This window comes from Perissodus microlepis, chromosome 19 (genome assembly GCF_051167445.1).
Source record: "Perissodus microlepis isolate ML-2025 ecotype Zambia chromosome 19, ASM5116744v1, whole genome shotgun sequence".
Classification (NCBI taxonomy): Eukaryota; Metazoa; Chordata; class Actinopteri; order Cichliformes; family Cichlidae; genus Perissodus; species Perissodus microlepis.
In genome coordinates, this window is record NC_140479.1 from 4,857,799 (window position 1) to 4,881,582 (window position 23,784).

Genomic DNA, 23,784 nt, shown 5'->3' on the forward strand with positions numbered 1-23,784 from the left:
AAATACTACATGAAAGAAAAACTTGGTAAAGGAAACAGAAATTGCTAGTATTGTCATACATTTGCATTAGGCTATACTTACTTACTACAGTACTTGCATTGGCCAAAGACTTTAAAAACTACTGTTAGCATGAGTCACAGTAAGAAAATAAGAAATTGAAAATCAAGACCTGATGTGTTTTTTCTACTTAGTCTTTATTGCTAAGATGTATCTATTGGAAACCCATATCTGTCAATTATAAGTAAAATACTAATTATTAGCAGAACTGCTCATTGGTGAATTTGTGCTACTTTTCCTACAGTAAGAGTAAATACCCCCAAAACGTTACACTTTTTTAGCATTTGTTTGTGATTGCATCCACATGCTAATTTGCTCCACTTATTAAATGTGACCCTTAGTCTGCTAACTAAAGTAACATTGCATATGTCAGGACTTTGAAATTTTAATCCTTAAAACATCAACGACAATGTTTCAGGTTGATGCTTCTATTCAGATAATGGTCAAAGCATGAGAGGGTTGGTGGAACTGTGAATCTCTATACTTCTGGATCAGTTCATTTTCTAAGATATTTCACTTTAAAACCATCAAAACAGCAGCCTAAGAGCAAAATATCACATGGCTGCTGAAAGTTTCACAAAGAAAAGTTAATCAAGTTAATGTAAAATTGTAAAGAGCACTGTTTACCCATAATATTGAGCAGGTTTGTGTGTGTGTGTGTGTGTGTGTGTGTGTGTGTGTGTGTGTGTGTGTGTGTGTGTGTGTGTGTGTGTGTGTGTGTGCTTATAGTGTGTAGAGTGTACACATTCTGCATCTTGATGCCTGATGCAACCAAGCAACAATAACTGGAAATTATTCATCAGAAACCAAAGCCACTGAAAAATTTACTGGACCAAGAGTGTGTCCATGTGTGTCCAGCGTGATACTGTGGAACCAGAAGAAAAATAGGCCTGCTGTATCCACATGCATTTCCAAGCTTTTTTCCAAAGATGAGTTCAGATAAGTTTTTATCCGCTGTGAATAGTTCCTACCTGTAAAATGTGGCTTCCTAGGTGAGGTTCGAAGATCTCAGAGGCAATGGCGCTGGGACTTCTCCTCCGCTGGGTACCGATAGCTAAAGACACACACACGCACACAAGGAGAGAGAAAGCACAGGACAGGACAGAAGAAGACTGGTGAGACTCAGACACATTGATACGAGCAAAGCTGCACTCACACACGAATACGTGTTCACAAACACACAAACACTCACGTTTATACAGCCTAGCATGACAAACACACATGGCACAAGACAAGAGGAACCAGTGAGTTCAGCTCTGAACAGTCCCAATTAGTGCCACAGGTTAGCATTGTCAGTTGCACTCGCTAAAATCAGCCCCATCCTTCAGGTCATATGAGCTACTAATAATACTAACAGGTTTCATTCAGTGACGTCATTTGGCAAAGCAACAGCATCTAAGGAAAACGTATTTGTAATGCAACATCATCATGTATTATAATTAAATACACTCTCATGCAAGCAAAGTTCAAGTATCTCTACGTGGAAAAAAAATTGTTTCATAAAATCTGTAACTTCAAAATTAGAAGGTTATTTATTCAATCGCTTACACTGAATCTTTATCTAAGGTACAAAGAAAGTTCATGTTGCATTTTCTCACAGTTTATGTGACCATGGGAGTAGATGGGGTTTGAAAGTAGCCAGAACTTTAACCTCTGTATCATGAAAAGCTTCCAAGTTGATGTTTTAATCACCACCGATCATTCACAAATGCTTTTACTAACGGCTGTGATGGCTTGCAAATGCTTCCCCTCAAAGTTATTATTACCTTTTTTTAAAAAAAACACAAGTCAGTGACTACTCTTCCCATGTCCTATTATTTTTTCATTTTCTTTTTTTGCGAGTAATGCATCTCAGTAATGCATTGAGGATATATATTTTGTATCAGGAGTGTAGAAAAAGATGGAAGGTGTCACCATAGCAACCAGGAAAAAAGTTTTAAAATACGTGAAAGGCATTATATTTATGGTAATTTTTTGATCTGTCGACTGAATCTTCAACGAAACATTCAACCATCAAATGCTGACTTTCACTTCCCTTTTAATCAGGACACATGAGATTGAAATTTATGTTGAGGAATGCGCAAAAAGTTTTGTGTACAGAAACATGAATCAGTAGGTTGTGACTATATTGCAGACTGTTGTGACATCAGGTTACCATTTAAGAAGTTGCATAGAAAATAAACAAAAAAACTCCAAACCAACGCCGCAGTCACCAGCCCCTTTGCAAAGCTGCTAAGAAACACAAGCTGGCAACACTAAAACACCTTGTGGCAGGACAAGAAAACAAATAATGACCTCAAGGGCTGTCTGTACTCTCTCATCTCTCATCTTATCTCTTAAGCTCTCTTTCTGTTTTTATCCTTCAAGCCATTATTTCCACAAATATTTATGTGACCATCCATCTGCATCGTGAATTCAAAGCTGGATTCTGATGTTCTCATATGTAACATCCATTATATTAAAACCCCACAGATATCAAAACAGTGTGAGAAGGCGGCTATAATTTGTGTACTTACAGCCCCCTATAACTGTGCACATAGCTACAGGGGCTAAATACATCATTTATACCAAATTCATGCACCGTAAATAACTTTTTAACGGATAATGTCACAACAGCTCCTCAGTGAGTGACAGGAATATCGAGGAGGGAATCTTTTCCTCTTTCCCTTGCTTTTTTTTCTTCCTTTGCCATTTTTTCCCTTTTTCCTCTTTTTATTTTTAATTCTCATCTTCCTGTCCATCATTGTTTATCTCTAGTGAGTGAGAGAGCTAGGGAAAGGCAGAAAAGACAGAGACAGGAGTAGAGAGAGAGAGTGAAACAGTTTATAGCTTTCTAAAATTTCACCCTGAGGGCAAAACTCTCTCTGCAGACAAAGTCAGAAAGCACAACAGCTCGAGAGATAGAGGGAGGAAAGGAGAGAAAAAGTGAGATGGTCAGTGTAAAATTTGGCCCGAGGTTAAACTGTCTCTCTCTCGCTTTCTCTTTCTCGATAGAAGACAAAAAGAAAGAGAAAAGACTGACGGTGGGAGAGACCTCAGTGTTGTCACTAAGTGCATAGTGTAAAGCTCAATCATTAAAATAGGCCAGAAAAAGATCAATTCAACAACAGATGGTAACTTAAACAAAGCCTTGAACAAGATGGTTCCCAAAAGCATCTAAAGTATTCAAGCAGCCAATATGAATTTTATTTATGAATCTGCTTTTTTTCTTTTAAAGAACTTAATAAAACTATTAAAAGTCCTTTTGACTTCAAAATGAGTTTGAATGCAAAGCAAATTGAACGTATTTGTAAAAAAAAAAAAAAAGTGCTACCAGTTAATGTCTAAGCCTTGAGACAGCTGGAAAATGGAAATGGACAACACAGGAGAAAAAGCAGAGTGAGACAGTGACGGAGAGTGAGACAGGCACACAGAGGGGCATTAAAGCCCACTAAAAGAGAGATTTTTGTGCCCTGAGGTAATGTTCTTCTCTCTACCCACTCTCCGTCCTCATCTCCCTGCAGACCTCATTACAGCAAATTTAAACACACACCAATAAAAACGCTCATATGCAAGACTCCCGTGTGCTGTTTTGGAAGGGGGTGGGGTTGAAGAGACAGAATTAGCTTTAATTAATGACATAACAAAATGTGCTTGTGAATGAAAGGGTTACAGAGTAAAAAGGCAAAATGAACACAAGGACAGAGTAGATGGGATCAAGGAGCTCAGTCTGATCTTTGTGTATAAGTATATACTTTATTTTATATATAATATATATTCATGTGAAGAAGAAATGACTATAAGCAAAAGGAGCATGCCTACATGTTGAATAGATTGTAATAGGGAAAATTTTGCTGATCAGATGAATCTTAATTTTTACTATTACTATCTTTCTTTAAAGGTGCTACATAAATAAAGTTATTATTATTATTGTGTTTCCTGCAAAAACCTGACTTTTTACCTGCAAATTGCAGGTAATTACAGGTACCCTTATTCGCAGGTCTTATTATGAAGTGTCATTATTATTAAGTGTGAGGTAAAAATCAAGGAACACTAGTTACTAGGAAGATGTTGTGTGTGAGTTAAAAAAATACAGACAAAGAATGATGTGACACTGAGGCAAAGACGATGGCATAAAAGAGAAAAAAGGACAAAAAGGGATGAGCATGGGGGGGGGGGGGGTAAATAAAAAGAAAGGTCAGAAAAAACTGTAAATAAGACCAAACTGAAAAAAAGACAATCAAAATGTATGTACAACCTAACCTCTTAAAATTATACTAGTGTGTGTGTGTGTGTGTAGGTGTGTGTGTGTGTGTGTGTGTGTGTATGTGTGTGTGTATGTGTGTGTTTGAGAGAGAGATTGTCTGACCATCTCATTGGAAAGTCAATTTAACTTTGCTCTGAAAGTCAAACATTACAGCTGTTGTTAATTTATTTTCTTGTTTAATATGAAATTGGCAACAAACCAGGGATTCCTCTGCTCTGCGTGTGTGTGTGTGCGTGTGTGTGTGTGTGTGTGTGTGTGTGTGTGTGTGCGCGTGTGTATGTGTGTGTGTGTGTGTGCGCGTGTGTATGTGTGTGTGTGTGTGTGTGTGTGTGTAGGCTTAGAGCCTCTGCCCAGTCCTTCTCGCTGCTGGAAGGTTGGATTAACGGAATAAACGACAACCTCCAGACTACTGGCCAAACCCTGCAGAGGGCTGAGCGAAGAAGAAAGGGAGTGACTGTGTAGGTGAGTGTTAGAGAAGCAAAGGAATTTGTATGTGTGTGACAGAGAGTGAAGGGCGGGAATCTGTACTGTTACGCAAACAGCCAATTCAATTAGTGGTAGGTGTAAGAACATTAGAGAGAGAGACAGAGTGCAGGAGCGAGAGAGGATGTGCGAAAGGGAGAGAGAGAGGGCACCCATTTTGACAAAATGTCAGAGGCAATTTATCACGACCTAACAAAAGACCCCAGGGATAAAGTGAGAGAGAGAGAGGAGGAAGGTGTGAGGACTGAAGGAAAGGAGGGAGAGGAGGCAGGAGTGAAGCATTACTCTGGGAAAGAAACATCTACAGGATAACAGAAAGTAGGTAAGGAAAAGGAAATGAGGGATCTGTATTAAGAGAAAGAAAGGCTGCAGGAGAGGATGTAAAGTTAGAAAAGGCACCCTGTGGAAGCCCTACGCAGGAACAATGTAACGCACCAGCATGAAGGTAAACATTGCATTCATTGGACAACTCGGCAGATGATAGAGTAATGGAGGTTTAATTGAAGAAAGAAAAATCTTTGAAAAAACATATTTCGCAGTGATGTGAGACTTGTAATAATATAGTGACTGTTCTCTTATAAAACTTTATAAAACATGGGGTGCCAAAGGTTCCAATCAAGCCTGCTGGAAGATTTTACAAAGCCCAAAAAAGCTGCATAGAAGGGATTTTTATGTTTAGGTTTACAATCTTCTTCCTTACAAAGACACTGACCATGGCCTGCCATAACTGAGTAACTGCATGTGGGAAAACAAAAATATTCTCAAGCTGTTCAGCATCAGGTTTGCAAAATAATTATTAGGTTTTAATTACAGATTAATTGTGTGTGTTTGTTACAGTAAAAGCACAAAAAAAAAAACAGTATAACACAATAAAAAGATTTTACATTCAATTATGTCCTATGTTTTATTTTCTTTAGTTTATTCATGTCCCGAGACAGCTAACTGGTGCCTATTTAATAGTAAAAGTATCTGTTCTTGCTCTGATATTACATGACAGACTGCAGACAGCACTAGACTGAGAGACACTTCTTTCTGTTACACACAACAAAGTTTACAGCTCGTCACATAAATGAGAGCCAGTCAGCCTAAAGCAGGCTCTTTCCCTCTGAAATGAGATGTTTGGGCCGATTAACTCTGACAGAGCCGCTCCACTAAACCTGCATCATTTCTCTGCTTAAACTCCTTCAGTAAGACTTTTACTGTTCAGCGCAGAGATGTTTTACAATGTAACCGCCTGAAGTCAGAGAAAAGGAGGCATGAAAGTAAAAGCAGGGAAGATGCACTCATACATGGCTTCATTCATTAACCCTCTAAGGTCTGTGATGACCTGAGCCCTAACTAAACCTAGCCAATCACTATGTGTATTTTTTGTTTTATTAGTTAGTGGTTAATGGGGTTAATGTTAATTGGTGATTTTAAATTATCCATAGGTGTGAATGTGAGTGCGAATGGTTGTTTGTCTCTTAGTGTCCCTGCCTCTTGCCCTATGGTAGCTGGGATAGGCTCCAGCACCCCCGTGGAAGATAATGGATGGATGGATATAGTTACTTAAATGCTACATGGTTAAATTTGGGGTTTTTTTTGCCAAAATTTAGGCCGGTTTTAAAGCTGATTATCATTCCATTTCATACTCTGTACCATCAGCAAATGAATGTAGAATTGCTCATTAATTTTCTATTATTTCTATGTGTCTCATCAGTTTTTAGAAAATCAGAGCTAGAGTTAGATGAAATGTATGGATGATGTAATTGTCCCCACTTGATGCTGATGAGCTAAGTGAATAACTTTGACTTTCTTATCACATTGAAACATGTTGCTGGGAAACCCCAGGATAAAGCACCACTTAATATTTGGGAACAGCACTCCCCGACAACAGTTGTTTCGTCCAGTATGATAAACACCTCACCACACCACTAAAGCCTGCTTGGGACTGGCTCAAGAACACAGGAAAGAGTGTGGAGTGTTGTCCTAGCCTTCAAACTCCTTAGCATTTGTTAATGTTTCAGTCACACTACTGAAAACGGTGGTTGGATACTGCAATGCAGCCAAAATTATTACAACCATGTGGAATGAACTTGTGATCATGTTGCCTTTGAAATGGTAGCTTTGAAAATGGGGTCTGCGAACACTGGTGGTCAGTTGCCATCTTCAAAGCAACTTTGGAGTGTCAAGAAGGCAACAGAGATGGAGTCAGTTTGCTCTAAGTCTGCAACTGATTGGGGTCAAATTGGCAATTACACACAATCTTTTTGTGATAATAATAATTAGCTGTGATGAATACACAAACTTTCCTCATTTGTTGCCGCCTGTTGCAAATCTGTTACCATCTAGACACACAGAAATTCACATTCAGTACTTAGATCCAGTCCAGCCAGAACAGCAATTGGGAAATTTCTCCATAAATAGCGACTTACTTGCTGCAGGAAGTAGATTTAAGTGCTAAATGACACAATGGCACTTGGCAGCCTTGCTTATGTGCAAGATTATAACCAGATTATGTCTAGTTGGTTACCATTGTCATTGTTTGTGAGTTCTGATTCAGATAAAAGGCATCATAAATTTTAAATTGAGATTACTTAAAATCCACAATTTGTCAGTTTTTTGCAATTTAGTTTTCATTGTTTGTGGTGCTAATAGTGTTACAGATTATCAGTGTGATTCTGGCAGAGATGCAGTAAGATAACCGTGTTTGTTCAAAAAGTTATTTTTAAAATAATCGCTTGTCATTTGCATTTTTATCGATGGTTTACTCATTTATTTAAAATATTTAATGAATGGGTCATTGTTCTTCCCTCTTTGGCATTTGTGTGTCCAATCTGTGAAAGCACATGGCAGAGAGACTAAAGAATAGCATCATCTCTCGCCTATAGCCTAACTACGTACAACACAATGACACACAAACACACCCACACACAGAGTATCACTTAAGTTATGACTTTTTCTTGATTTTCTGTTCTTAAGTTCATTTTCTTTCTCTCTCTCTCTCTCTGGAGTTAAACTGATGGTTCTTCCAGACTTCCAGACAGCACACACACAAACACACACACGCACGGCCTCCTGCGTGTGTCTGAATGTGTGCGTACCATCATCTTTGCTGTCTCTCCACTTGGCTGAGTGCCAGCTGGTGTGTGTTGGAATCAAGGACAAGGGAGGACACAGAGAGAGCCAGAGAGTGTGAGGGGGTAAAGCAACAGAGTGACAACAAGGAGGAAGAAAAATGGAGTCAAGGAGGAGGACAGCTCAATGGATGGATAGAAAATGTAAGTGGTAGTAAAGGGAACAACTGGGAAATGCAATGACAGGAAATGAATAGAAAATCTGGGATATACTGAAAAAATTGTTCCCTCAGATTCCACTTATTTTTTATTACAGTAAAAATATTAAATAAACTATTTAAGCTTTGTATTCATAGTATGAAAATTGAGTTTGAAGTACATAACACTGGGCAAAATTTGTGCTTTTTAATTTTTCCATCATCTTTTGAACCCTCATATCTTGTGTGGAGAAGAGCTGAAAAAAAAAACATGAATTCCAATTATTTGAGAAATTGCAAAAACATCTATTACCACTATTTTTTCTACTACCAATTCTGACCATTGTTTTCATGGAATATATCATAGTTTCAATAGCAAATAATGCATGAGTTTAATGTCTATAACAAGGAGGAACAGAAACAAGTGTTGCTCTCAATAAAACTGCTGCAGCAACTGGATGTTCCCCTCTAAAGTAAGTAAGCGAAAGGGACCGGCCCTCTTGTCCCAAGTTTTCACAAACGCAAAATGCAATGAAGCAACAAATTGCAACGACAGCATCTGAGGAGGCTGTCACTCAAGAGGTAGTTGGTGGTTATATGTTACTGCATTAGTAGCAGTCACATTTAACAAAGGTAGGTGACCCACTACCTCTGCATGTCAGTGGTTCAGTCTCCTTCAGTCTGCAAGTCAAAGTATTGCCCCGGACGCATTTATGTGAGTGTGCTTAGGTTAATAAAAACAAAACACTTCTATGAATGTGTGATTGTGGAAATGAGACTAAAGTGCTTAAATTGCTTAGTAACTGTATCATTTGTAATAGAGCTATTTGTTCCCAATAACTCATAGATTCTGAGCTGCTGCTGTTTAAAAAAAAAATCACATTTGTAAAAATGGATTCTGAAATCGATTAAATGCATTAATCAAGAAATGAATCAGAACATTAATCCATAATGACAATATTCATCAATCATGACCCTGATTAAAGTAGCTCCACATAAACTTACTAGCAATAAAATGCTGGTTGCACATTATTGCCTAAGTAGCAATCACATACAGTATAACAGTCACAGTGGCCATTTTTGTGCACTGAATACTTTTTCTTTCCAAAGTAGGAATTCAACTGTTAATGGGATATTTGTTAGAGTGAGAGCACTTATAGTAAAAATAAAATATGCAAAGTAGAAAAAAAAACTAATGACATATACTGACTTAACCGAGCAAGTCAAAACTGTCATCTTTATGTGTATTTGCATTTAAAGTTAGGAGACTGAGACCAATAATTCAAATGTTTTTTAAATTTTTGCTATTAGGAATCAAAATCTTGGCACACGCTGCCTTCTTTGCCTTCTTGATTTAATCCTAAATCCACTGTTTATTGTAAGTAAATTACTAGCACTAAATGTTTGTCCCTCTCTATGGAGTTGAGTATGGCAGCGTCTTTCCCCCATATACAAAAGGGAGAAGCTCTATTCACAGAGCAGCAGTAAATTCATATATCTGCAGGATTATAGAGCAGCCAAAACCTATGTTGAGTTATTAAAATTTAGGGTGAAAAGCATCCCAGGTTTGAATGATTTCTCTTCAATATGCGAAGACGCAGCTGACATTGAGTCTTATACTCATCCAAAGTTTCAAGAAGGAATCAATTGTAGATTAGACAAAAAGGCATTCTGATTATTTACATGCATGTAATGCTCTACACCTAACAGCAGTCAAAGATTTTATACGTGTTTATGACAATCAAACACAGATGACATGTTCACACTCTTGAGAGCCTTCAGAGTGCAGTCAAAACGTATTTGTGCCCAAAATGCTGACTTTAAAAAATCTTATTACATGTGCATGTACAATGTAGTACCAAGCTCGTTTTTTCTTTCATTATTTACTTGAATAAATAAGCCTCTCATTTGCTATATATAAGCTACATTTCACTCAGAATTATTGCTTCATGTGTACGAGAATAATTTGTGTGTGTGTGTTTGTGCGTCAATCTAGTGTGTTTGCTGTCAGTCTATAACCTCATGAGATTTGAGGTTTCTCTTGTGTCTGAATTTGTACATGATCGCCTTGTGTCTCTCTTACACACACACACACACACACGCACGCACGCACGCACGCACGCACGCACACACACACACGCACACACGGAGCGGGGGCTCAGTGAGGCAGGAAGGTATTGGCACTGAGGGAATACAAGGAGCAGACAGTAATTAGGAACCAGCCTACTGTACCATAGGCGCATGCACACACACAATCCTAGAAACCAGATATGTTCTTGGGCACACACACAACCTAGACACACACACACACACACACACACACACACACACACACACACACACACACACACACACACACACACAGAGTGTAATTAGGTAGGGGCCTTGATGCCCCAGTGGCGAACTGAACAAGCCCCTGAATACCCTCACTGGGAATGGTTGAATGCCATAATACGTGGGAAAGGGGCATGAACAGACACACACACGCACACACATTAATTAAGTGGCAGCCTACTGTGCGTGAAGGGAACAAGGTGGTAGACGGCCGCAGCGGGAGTGTATGTGGACCAGCAGCAGTCAGGATTAACACAAGTCGACCTGCCAGTGGCGAGCACCACCACATGCTTGTTCACTGCTTTTCTTCAAGCTTTCATCATTTCCTGTTTAGTCATCATCAAAATCAAAAACCCACCTCGTGAAATACGTACTATTGTGTTAAAAAAATCTGTGTGTATGAATTAAACTAGTTCTTCTATATATAAGTAAAACAGAGAAAATATTAAGTGATATGTTGATGTAAAAGTAATTTTTCTCATCCGGGCAATTGGAGCTCTTTGAGAATCAGCGTAAATTATCTGTAAAACTCTGTTCTGTATGAAAGTAATGGGTTAAACTTATCTCAGCTCTGAGCCAAGCTGCTGAAGCAACTAACAGAGGGAGTGAAGGCAAAATGGAGTGATGTGGGATGGGTTAGAAAATGCATTACAGGTTTACCTATGCAACCAAAGCCTGGGATATCCATTAACAGCCAACAGTCCACTACAAAGCACTGTAAGGTTAGGAGATTGCTTTTATATGCTTTATTTTCTGTCTATGATTGTACTTTTCTTCATAACATGATAACATTTGTTGCAGAGGAAGATTAGTTGGTATGCAAAAACCTTGTGTGCCATTACTCTACCCCAAACCCTGGGAAAGAATCTCTGTAGCTTGTACAACAGATTGTAATTCAGAGAGTCATTTTTTTCACTTTGAAGTAAGATTTGAAGTGTCACAGAAAAGGTTTATCAGTTTTACAACTTCAATAACAAGTCAGAGTACGGAGCTCTTGAAAGGAAAAGAAGTAACTGAACTGTTAAAGCTTAAAAACATTTTATTGATGGAGGAAACAGTAATCCTGGGTATTAGTGACATAGTTTAAGCCATTTACTGTGCTATGGTATAAGCAGGTATGGTGGTCGATTCTGATATCAGTTTTGTGATTTTGTGAATTTCACCTACATACACATAAATATTATAAGCTTGCAGCGAAGTCTTCATGCAAAAAAGAAAGGTCACGATGACTTTCTGTCGCTTGAATTTCTGAGTTTACCCCACCAACTGCACATCCTGTTCTCACATCACGGGCGCTTCGAGGCACGAACATCGACTTTTCTTCTTCTGACAGAACTACTTTAACAAGTTTCAAATTTAAAATTGTAAAAGCGCTACTTACTTTTCAAGAAAACTTGCCACATTTAAGATACTAAATAATGAAGCATTATTGTCTGTTAGAAACTTCATTTGGCAAGTCGGGGTATTTTAGACTCTGGCTGGTAAAGCAAATGAAGTGAGCAGACACACTGCTGTTCTCCTTGGTGTTAATCTGCTGTTAATTTGTCTGGACTGTAACATGAGACAGAGTGAGCTGCAGGAGTTTAGAGTGAAGCTGTTAGTCATTAATTTAACAGACTCGGAGGTGAACGAGGCCACATGTCTCCATTATTCTCTGTCACACTGTCACCACACATAATAACTTCACCAAAGGGCTCAGTCTATCTCTCTCGCTCTGTGTATGTGTGTGTGTGTTGGTATTTCACTATATCTACATGAATATAGTGTCTTTCTGCATGTATTTAACAGTTCATTAAAAAAATTATTCTGGCATTGATGCTAAATGAAAAGCCAGGAGGTTATAGTTCTATTTATTCATTGCTTTGTTTTGGCTAATTTCATGAAAATTGAGGATGTTGATTTTGGATGGTTGGAAGTACAGAAAGACCCTTTTGTTGGACTTAGCATTTGTTAAAGTTTGGTTTTAATGTTGCTTTTACTCACAGCTTAATTTCACTTGGAGTTTGGTTAGGATTAAGCACGGAAATCTTCCTATTTTGGATGAATTTAAAACCACAAAGATTTATTTTTCCCATTAACCAAGCTAACTACTTTGTGATTTTTATCTTGAAAGACGCTGAATAAATAAACTTACTAAAATGTTTTGTTCCACATCTACCGTTTCTTTGGAGAAATACGAGATATATTTATCTCAAAGCTAAAAGTGTTGCCCTCATATCAACACTAAAGAGAACATGACATGAGTCCTCAGCCCTGGAACCCTGATTGCGGCTCGCACTGGGGTGGGTGGGCTCTAGCGGGGTTGGCTGCCTGTCGCCTCTGGTCCTCGTTGACCCCCACCCCCTGGCAGGAGAAGAAGGTGAGCTGCCCATCTGGGGCCTCCCTCCTTCTCCTGCTGGGATGTGTGGCCTAAGGTCTTTGGTACTCTTGGGGGCTGCCAATGGTCGGCCCGGTTCTCTTGGATCCATCTCTGTCTGCCTCTGGCTCCTGGGGGGTGTTATTGTGACTTCTCAGCCTCATTTTCAAGTAGACTTCCTGACACGGACACACACACACACAAACACTCATACTTGAAACTCTCTCTCACCCAACAAGAAGATTGTTGATTTATGTACCTGTGCATTTCAAATCTTTGCATTCCACTTGTTGTATGTTTGTTTTTTCTTACAGGTGCAGTAGTTGGTGACATTGTGCATTTCTATCTGTACTCTATCCTTATGTCCCTCACGCCCCTTTTTTTCTCCTGCCTGTCCTGCCTAGGACACTGTCATACTGTATACCACATCTAATGTAATAACTGAAATAACACAAATAGAAGAAAGCAGAAATAAGCAGATAAACCCTGATTAAACATTCTGATTGCTCTAATGCATTCCTCAAGACAGGAAGGTTCAGTTGTGTAACTAAAACGTCTTCCTCTAAAGGGTCTTCTCAACAATGAATGTAAACAAGAGCAGGACAAATTTCTTAGTGAGTCAGAAGTGTTTCAGAGTGAACCCTCTGACTCTTGATGCATTTTCTGATATTATATTTGATTGCAAATTTGCAAGCAAATCGCCTTAAATAGCAACCCTTAGCAATGAGCTGCAGTCATCTTTTCACCTCATTTTACCACTGATTACTGAGAACTGTAGAACCTGATCTTGAATGTGCTCCCTCTCGGTCCATGGAGGAAACTACCTCCGCAGTAAAAATTAATGATCTTTGACAAACTGTCTGACAAGAGAGATATGGGTGATGCAAGGTAAAGGATTGACAAAGTAAGAAAAGAGGAGCTCAAAAGAGGGGGATTCTCACAGCTTTCTCTGTCTCTTCATTTCTATGGCTTTCTATCTTTCATTTCTTGCCTTCTATCTCTGGATTCCTATTGAGACATAAGCTGCACAGATGAACATTACATACTGGACAGAAAACAGCTGAATGCCACCGATGATTAGAGGAGAAATGGATGGAAGGAGAAGAAGAGACATTAAGAAGAAAGAGTGAGAGTCAAAGAGAGGAATGGAGAGGCCGAGTCAGAGAAGGAGGAGGTGGATGTTAATTAATTATACGCCGTCAGGGTCTAAATCATTTTCTTTTAAATGTGGAGCTGTCACAGTGTCTCATATTAAACCCTCAGAACTGATTTTGAAGAAAAAGGTTTCCACATCAAGAAATAATTTGGAAAGTCCTTATTGTGCAGTTGTGGCATAGCAACAGAGCTAAGGCTTAGAACAGAACTGATTAAGGCAAAGAATTAAGACAATTTCAGTAACCAAGCACGCTTAAAAAAAAAGCATTATAATCGTAATATTTCATTACATCACTGACTAAAGTTTTATGAACACTAAAACCAACGCTACATCAATCTATGAACTATGAATTCTGAGATTACTTACAATTGTGACTTTAATCTCGGACCCCCAATTACATAACCAAGATTTACAAAGACCCAAAAACACCCAAAATTCCAACTCATACTTTGTGTCCATGTTTTATAGTGTTTATGGCCTCAGTATTAGCATGGTGGACATTGCAATGTTGGGTTTTGAAGCCTTTGCATTTTTCACACAGAATATTCAATCAGTAAAATGATCAGTATCACTTTGATCAAACTCTGTGATTGTTATATATCTCTCATTATGGCAGGGGTCGGCAACCTGCGGCTCCGGAGCCGCATGCGGCTCTTTAGTCCTTATAGTGCGGCTCCGCGTGGTTTGGGAAAATAAATTCGAAGTATTTAGTTGAAGTGTATTTTATTTATGTTAGTTCTTTTTAACGTGTAGTTCTAAATTGGAAGATTATTGTGATATTGAAATATAAAAATACAATTATATTTTATTATTTTTTCATTGCTCAAAATAAGCGTCACTCTCGCGGAAGCCGGTGTACGAAACGCCGTGCATTTATCGAGATTTTCAACCCCAGGTAGGCCAATTATGGATCTTCGGATCCACATTATGTCAGCAGCTGTTCTCCACCGTGAACTATGTTAAAAACAAACACCGCTCACACCTCACAGATGACAGCTTACAGTCCTGCGTAAAGATGAAAGTGACTTCGTACAGCCCCGATTTGCAGACGCTGTGCGCCAAGGTTCAGGAGCAGAAGTTCCATTGTAAACATACCACGGCAGACCCGACGAAAACACGCTTTTCAGCATCTCTTTATTGACCACTTTTTACACACGGTTGCTGTACGCATACAGCCGGCTGTAGCTTTTCAGCTCACAGCACCAACACACCAACACAACAGCATAGATAGCACAGACGTAAAGGCGGCGAGGCGTGATTGCGGGTGCCGCTCAGGTGCGTCCGCCTCCCCTACAGACCACGCCCCGCCACACATATTAACCAGGTAAAATACATATTCAGGCAGAATTTTGCAAATATCTATTTTTAAATGTTTTAGCAGCATAGTGCTTTTATTTTTTAAAAGTCAGGTCAAGGCTCCAAAAGCCCAAAGGCGATATAAGGCTGGCGGCTCACAACAGGTTTTGTTTGCTACATGGATCATTTTAGTTCAGCTGGGTGTCTTTCCTTTTGTTATATTTCTTTAAGAGTTCAAAATGTGTTAATTACATAAATAAAATGTAATTTTATCTGTAGCACTTCATGGATTTCATAAGCAACACACCTTAGTTGTTCACACAAAGCATAAAGGTAAAAAACAATATATACAGTGTGATCTTCATTTTAGATATCAAAAAATATTTTGATATCTAAACCGAGTCCAAATGGCTCTTTGGGTGTGAAAGGTTGCAGACCCCTGCATTATGGAGTACTGCACATCTAAATGTTGCACTTCTGTCACATCTTGGTCTTCTGTGGTATCAGGTTTAAATGTATCATGTTTTAAATAGGTTTTTTGTGCAGGTGTCACATTAGAAATAAATGGCAGGACTTAGAGTACACTGAGTGGTAGAATAAATGTTCACTCTATTTCTGCAACATCCCTCTTTTCTCAAATTTTCACCCGTGTTGCTTTTTTGCTGTATAATAATACTGCAAATAGGGATCCCCGTCCCTCTTGACCGAAGTAGTATCAGTGCTCAGTTCATCTTAAGCAGATCTCAGGCTTTTGTCAAGGCAAGTAACACAAATAAAGACTGTTGAACTTGTATGGCAATGCATCCCTCTGGTTGCGTCGACCACTTTGCATAATAACAACTTGAGGAGGCAGTAGAAAGAGAAGTAGCAGTGTGAAAATTAAGTCAAAATGATGTTTGGGGGTTTGTTTGCTCTTAATTAATCTGCCATTGTGCTCACGTTAGCCTGATCTGATGGGAGAGTCAGAGCTTAAGCAACCTGGTGTCTTAAACACAGAGAGAGTGTTTAAGACAGAGCAGGGCAGAGAGAGTTACTGCAGTCCTTATCAGAGTCCAGTTCTTATCTGCAGGTCTGATCCGCACACACCCACACACTTTATTAACTGCAGCACAATACAAGCCTGCAGTGTTTGCGATGGAGAGAAAGAAAGAGGAAAACAAATGCCCTCTCTTCAACTATTTTATTGGAAGTGAAGAACAGGCTGTGTGTGTGTGTGTGTGTGTGTGTTTGTGTGTGTGTGTGTGTGTGTGTGTGTGTGTGTGCGTGCGTGTGTGTGTGTGTGTGTGTGTGTGTGAGAGAGAGAGAGAGAGAGAGAGAGAGAGAGAGAGAGAGAGTTCATCCAGAACAGCAAAAGAACAGAAAACAACAGACTGAAACGAGGCTGTGAGCCACAACCCAGTATTTACCTGACACTAAAGACAATCTTTACATCCAACACACAATCTGAAAGGGTCTCTATACCAACCATCATATATGTGAATGCTGTAATACTAAGAAAGCAATTTAAGAGAATGATTACCTTCACCTGTGAGGCGTTTTCAGATATCACAGATCACATAAGAATATATCCCTGCCCTTGTTGTTTGAAATGAACTATTAAATCAATCCACACATTTGACTCTCCAAGTTCAGTTTTCACTTTAGTTATAAGAGGGGAACATTTACCGTAGATTGCATAAATATATATTATTTATAGCTCTTTTCAAAACCATGATGTCTTCATCTGATGAATTAAATGTACAACATAGTTTTGGCAGGTGGCAGAGGTTTTGGCTGCTGGTGTTCAATGATTTCATTCAGTTCCAGGAAGCAAAAAGTGAAGCTTAAAATAGTTCCAGACGGTTCAATGTCACAACTTTTATAGCAGAGGGGATTCGGTGCCAGAGCAGCTTTTACTGTTCAACTGCAGTGATGGAGGACAAGTGGTGAAGGAGTAAAAGTAGGACTGAGAATGTATAACAAAAAAAAGATGGAAGGTAATGTGGGGAAAGAAAGCACAACAAGCTTATAGTAGCAGATAGGGGAAAGAAGGGATTCAGAGGAGGCTGATCTGGAGAAGATGAGCAAAGGAAGACCAAATTTGCGAAAGGTTTATCTTGAAAATAAGAGGAGCAGATGAAAAGAAGAGGAGGCATGGTAGTCCATCAGGGTAAAACTGGGTCATAACAGAGGATGGTTGAATGTAAGAACAAATTGGCAAAGGGAATTAAAGAGGGATTGACAGAAAGTGAAGATTGACAGAAGGAGGTAAAGACATAGTTCTAGGTGAAGAAGACATGGTGGACAAAGAGAAAGGGAAAAGGCTGGAGGGTAGGAAAGGAAGAAAGATGAGTGCCAGAGAGTAATTTTTAGAGTTGGCTTGATTCCCAGGAGAGGAAACGCCGAGAAGGTCGAAACCACAATCTGACAAAAGGAGTCAGCCAACAAATGAACTAATAAAAGAATATAAGAATAAATCAAGACATTGATTTTTCTTTTTTACATCATCGGTGTGGTTTCTTGCTCACAGGTGAAGTCATCATCAATCATCAACCTATTTCTCTATGAGGAGAAAGTGTCCCAGCATGTTTGGTAGCATATGGTGCACTGTGTCTATGGAATACTTAAGCCACCTGCTGTGCAACACTAAATCTACTCAAAGACCCGTCTTTGACCAACTTTATCTTTAAGGCTGTTTCTTATCAGTCGTTTCCTGTAGAGTCTTTAATAATTTCACTGGGCATTATTAGTAAGGCTACATTCACACTGCAGGTGAAAGCGCATCAAATCCGACTTTTTTGACCCTATGCGACCCATATCCGATCATGGTATGATAGTGTGAACAGCACAAAGCCGATATTTTCAAATCTGACCTGGGTCACTTTCGTATGTGGTACTGAATCCGATACATATCCGATGTTTTAGAAAGCGACTGCTGTATGGTCATGTCGCATGAAACCCGTCTTTTACGTCACTGACACAAGACAGATGCCAATTATCAGCGCCGGAGAAGCGCCCGAGAAGACATCGTTAACGCTTCCTGGCCATCCTGTGTAGATGTTAGCGAAACTGTTGGGAAGACAACGTTGGAGAAACATGAACATTTTATTTGTACTGTATAATCTGCAGATTCTGACAGAAATCTGCAACTATCCTTTGAAGCACCGCTCCTCTCTAAAACAGCAATAAGGATCATTATTAGGCCACATGTTAATAACACAATAGCTTTATAACTTAAAGCAAAATTGGTAAACGTAAAGTCCGAAACAAGTCTTTATATTAAGGGCCATCAGTCAAACAATACTGTTTGGTCTGGGTCTGAACAGAGCGCGTTGTGTGTGACGTCTTCTTTTGCGCATGCGGCCGCTTTGAGGGTTCACACTAGAGCGTGTTTGCTGTCACATTTTATTTGTAGTGTGAACAAGCAAACAAAAAAATCGGATTTGATCAAAAAATCGAAATTGAGCATTAAGACCTGCAGTGTGAACGTTGCCTTAGAGTTCATTGTAAAGACGTAGAAAACTTACTAGATAATCCAGTTCTTGACCCTCAAAATGTCATAGACCCACTCTCTGGTTGACGCCAAAAAACCTTTATAGAATGGATCTTCTTTTGTTTCTGCTGTACAAGAAATAACCCCTGGTCTACCATATTAAAATGGTCACAGTATCAGTATGACCACTCAACGAAAGAGGTAAGAGGCACTCTAAAAACAGGTAAAATTTCAGCACTTTACCCTTTAGGTTTTAGTGGAGTAATAAGAACAGAAGTGGACTGCAAAGAGAACTGCTTGGTTCATCCACTGTTTTATGCGCTTTGACCCTTACCACCTGTGTAGAGTGTCCTTTTGGGACAGGCTGAACGGGGGGTGGGTGGGGGGGTATTTCCTGAGCGTTTCTATCAGCTAAGAGTACTCCTCTCTTGAGCAGAATGCTCTTCACTGTAGCGCTGAGTGGACATTTAACCTCCCCACTCCAGCCTCAACAGTTTTGCACAGAGAGTAATAAGATGGATATTATCGCTACATTGAGGAGAGACGAGTACTGAGAGAAAGACTGGTGGAGAGAGTGGGAGATACGATGACAAAATGATGCCGTCAAGTAGATCGGATGGCGATAACGAGTAGGGCAGAGAGAAACGGTTTTATGGAGATTATCACTGATTTTGGACTACGCTTACTCTCTCACTCCCAAATATTCAAATGTGCTCTTTTTTCACCGTCACTCTCTCACCCAATGTTTTTGGCTGAGAAACACAAAGACGAAGGTGTTGCCGCTTGAAGCGCAGGATCTTGTGATCCAAACAACATCACAGATGAACTCAGTCACTGCCGCCTTTGATTCCAGCTTTTCTACAATCTGTTGCCAGTTTCCTGGAGAGGCCTTGTTTTTCTACATTGGCTTTGTTGCACCGGCACTGTTGGCAACTGAATGATCAGAGTAAGTAAAACACTAAGCACCTGCAATGTATTCTAATGAGCAGTGGGAAGCTGTCAGAGAACCAGTAACCAAGGAATGAGGGGTTTTGTGTGACAAAATAAACACTGTGTTTTTCTAATCATATTTATCTTCCAAGTTACTGAAAACACTGCAAGTCTGCTCGAGATTGACATGGTCATCATGACATCGCCCATGGGGTGGCTGTAGATCAGGAGGTTGAGCAGGTCATCTACTTATCAGAAATTTGGTGGGTCAGTCACTTGCCACTCCAGTGTGCATCACAAAGTATCCTTCGACAAGATACTAGCCCCAAATTGCTCTCCGATGCATTTTTTGGAAAAAGCATAGAAAAGAAGTTCTTGTATGAAGGAGTGAATGTCCTCAGGTAGAGTAGAAAACCATTATATTAGAACCTGTCCAGTTACAATTTGCCAGTAATGCAGTTTTATGTATAGTGAAGTAGTATGTATAGTGTTTTACTGCTACTTTTAGGAAAGGAACCATTCTAAAAAATCCATCCAGAATTCGTCACTGTCAGCAAATAGTAAAAATATTAATGATAAATCATCATAAATAAATCATGAAACAGTATTTTTCAATCTTGTCAAATTTATCTTCTTAAATGGTGATGGACGGTTGAGGGGAGTTTTCTGGTTTCTGCTTGCATTTCTGTAAAAGTCACCGCTTGATATGTCAACATGTGCTCAGATTGACCCTCTTAGTTGTGTCTAAGATAATATTTAGGACAACAACATAGCCGTCGTATTTTAAAACCAGTTTTTAGTTGTTTTTTTTTCATTCAATAGATTTATAACTGTAATTTTAGTGAGTATATATTCAAAACATGGAAATTAAACCACAGCACAACAGATCTGTAACTAATAAAAGACAAATTTAATATTGGTGTGTAGCTCTAAGAGCAGTGTTATTTTCCCTCCGACTCATCTATGTTATGTCTGTTTTCCTTCTCATGCCATCCGCCTCTACTTCTTTCCTTCCTCTTTCTCACTTTCTGGATTTTCCTCCCTGTAACACTCTGTTTTACAATTCATTCCCTTTTCTTCCACATCCCTTTGCACCTTCATATCTGCAAAGAGTGTAATCACCTGTGGACTCTCATGCTTAACTAAACTGAGCATACACACACATACACGCACACACACTTTTCTGCAGGTGGCGGTGTGTGACGTTGACTAATGTGATGCTGGTTGAGACATGTTGGCGTTAATCGATTAGCGCCGCAGCTTGACAGCGTGACTGCACACACACACACTCATAGCGCTGCCGTGAAATCAAGGAAATGGAGAGAGAAAGACTTTGGAAATAGGAAAGAAATATATAGAAAAGATTTGAGGACACAAAATATGTTTCGGCAAAGAACATGCAGAAGACATTGTGAGGACAGGTAAAGTTACTGAGTGCGTATCTGTTTGGAGCCAATATCTGCTGCCTGCATCACACTGAGATAAAACTTAAATAAGTAAATAATACACAAAACCATTTTCAGCACAACAGCATCTGATCTGTGTCACTGCTTCATATCAGAATAACACAAAAGAATTGATCAACTGATGAGTAGGGAACATCCTAAACTGACCATTAATGATTCATTAAACTGCCATAATAACATGTTCATCACTTCTTCAAAGTCTCTCAAAGAAAATAAATCACTTTTTTTGGGCTTTTTTTAAAGGATTTTTAACACTTCGTGGGGACAGTGTGTCATGGTCTGGGTGGGTGGCTGTAAAATTCCATTGAAGGTCTGGACCTCCCTGGTATCCACCCATGGGCAGGGCCTACAGCCTCCCTCACCTGAAGCTGATTGAGGCAATCAGGTTGGAGATTTAAGCTGCTTGCTGACACTGCTTCCTCGCCAGTTCGTCAACTACCCTATGTTGGTAACCAGGCCTCACGCTTCATGTTCATGAATCTCAAGTGCTCTACTAACCTTGTAATCTCGTGTTCTAGTTACTCCAGGAAAACTCCATCACACTGAACCACTCATCTTGGAAATCTGGTTAACCCGCCAGCTCTCGGAATCATCTCCTTGCCTCACCTGCCTGCCCTCCTGCCCTTACACCACCTCGGGATCTTCACCACTCAGGACAGCTGCCACACACCACCTAACCCACCTGGACCGCACCACCTCTCCCTCAATGCTTCCATCTCCCACCTGCACAGTAAGACGAAGCTTTTCATAGCTTCCACTCTCTCCAGAACTCCTCATTGGCTACCGCTATAACACTGCTCTCCTCTCTTCCAGTACACACCTAATCACCAGCAGCTGCCGTTGCTTTCTTGGACCTCTCCCCTGGCCAAGACCCTCACGCCCCATATATCAAGCCTTAAATCAAGTACTAACGTGAACGTCATTTTGGTGTTAGTTAATAAACCTTTGTTAAACTCTTTACTCTGCCTCCGCCTTGGGTTTCCTGCACGTGGGTTTGATTTTTGGTGCTCGGCCTCCGGCCGTTTTGTGACACAGTGTTCATTTAGAAAAATGCAATCAGTAAATTTCACTTCAGTCTATCAAGTTTTTTTGCTGATATTTTGTAGTTTGTCAGTGGGCAGCAAAATTATTCATCTCCCAGCACTATAGCTTTTGAGAAACTCACCTTGCCAGAGTTTAGATAGAGGGAATGACATCACGCTTCTATGTTTACCTGCGATGAAGCACGGCATGTGAAATGCCGTAAAACGAGTCAAATATTACTTTAGAACCACAATTCGCTGCGTGTTTGTGCGTCTGCACCAATGCAACAGATGGTTACCCACCAGGAAGCATCATTAAAGAGACACTGAGTGGTTTTGATTAAACAGCGAGTGTCATTAACAACACTGTACTTCATAATGTCATTAATGAAGGCCATGTTTCAGGAAGACATAAAAAAGCTGCAACAACTGCAGATGACTCCTGTTTTAATCTTGCCATAGAGCTCCTTTATAAACCTAAAGGTCATACCAGGAATGAGGCAGGCCCAGATATTTCAACAACGCAGACAAGAAACACAAATATAAAGAACTATTACTTTCTTCAACCACGAATACAAATACAGAAACAGAAGATTTCCCTCAGATAACTTTTATCCAATAAATTGAGCAAGGATGCAGAATTTCATATATAAACAAAATATAGTTCAGTTGTTGGCCAAAGAGATTGAACTTCAAACCATTCTACTTTACCACTTTATGGAGATGCTCCATTTTTCCAACAATACTGCCCCATTAAACACAGTAGAGACCTTATTTGATTAGCAATTAATTATTTTATCTGAGATACATCTTTAAGAAAGAAATGTTCAATCTTTCTTTTAATCTTGAGGCAAAAAATCATTTTCATAAGTCTCCTCTCTGTTTGCCACAACTAAAGGAAAGAAGAAAAGGTAATTTTGGCAGGGATGAAAATAATTACATTATTTACAACTTTACATACTTATAGGGACCCCAGATTTTTTTTTGTATGAGTGAATGCAGGAATTAATCAAAATTAAATTGATAAAATAACACTGTATTTTCTGGCATCACCCACCATTTAAACGCCGATCCACTAATAAATTGAATTGCTTGTGACGCGTTATTTTTGATGGTTGGTCAGATTGCCTCAGTCTGTGCTTATTTAAAGCTGATTGAAAAGACTCCCAGAAACAAATCTGTAGGCGAACAGCAGCATCTAAAACGGTACATGTATGGCACAGTACAGTCTGTCATGGTTTGTTTTGTAGAACGCAAGAGAAGATAAAAAAAAATGACTGGGTAATCTAAATGTTGGAGTACTGTGTGGCTTCCAAGACGCTGTATTGGCTGCCGTCTACTCTGATAAACTGCATGTTATTAAACCATCCATTGTCATGCTAAATGCCCATTTTTGGCCTTGATACCCTATGTGCTTTGGTCACGCTGCCATATCAAATGTGAATATAGAATAAAAGAAACAAAGGAATAAAAGAACTTTGCATTTAAAGAAAAGGGTCATGGCAAACAGGCAAACATTCACTTAAACCCTGCAAATTAATTAAAAAAAACAATACGAATCTGTTTGAAACCCAAGTGTGTGCATGTGTGTGTGAGTCTGCTTTTCTGCTTTTGTCGATGTGTGTTTTTGTGTGATAAACTATCTGGTACAGTACAACTATGATGTATGGCTCTCATCCCCACACTGAGACACAGCACTGATAGGACACATGC

General features: G+C 39.4%; 1 protein-coding gene across 4 annotated transcripts in view; it reads right to left on the minus strand.

Moving 5' to 3' along the window:
- The window catches only part of npas3 (neuronal PAS domain protein 3), a 377,381-nt gene that overhangs the window by 177,213 nt on the left and 176,384 nt on the right, over positions 1–23,784 (minus strand). For all 4 annotated transcript variants that reach the window (XM_084913933.1, XM_084913932.1, XM_084913934.1 and 1 more), the window contains one exon: positions 1,029–1,111. In XM_084913933.1, coding sequence (XP_084770059.1) covers positions 1,029–1,111 — 83 coding nt within the window. The remainder of the gene's footprint in view (positions 1–1,028; positions 1,112–23,784) is intronic.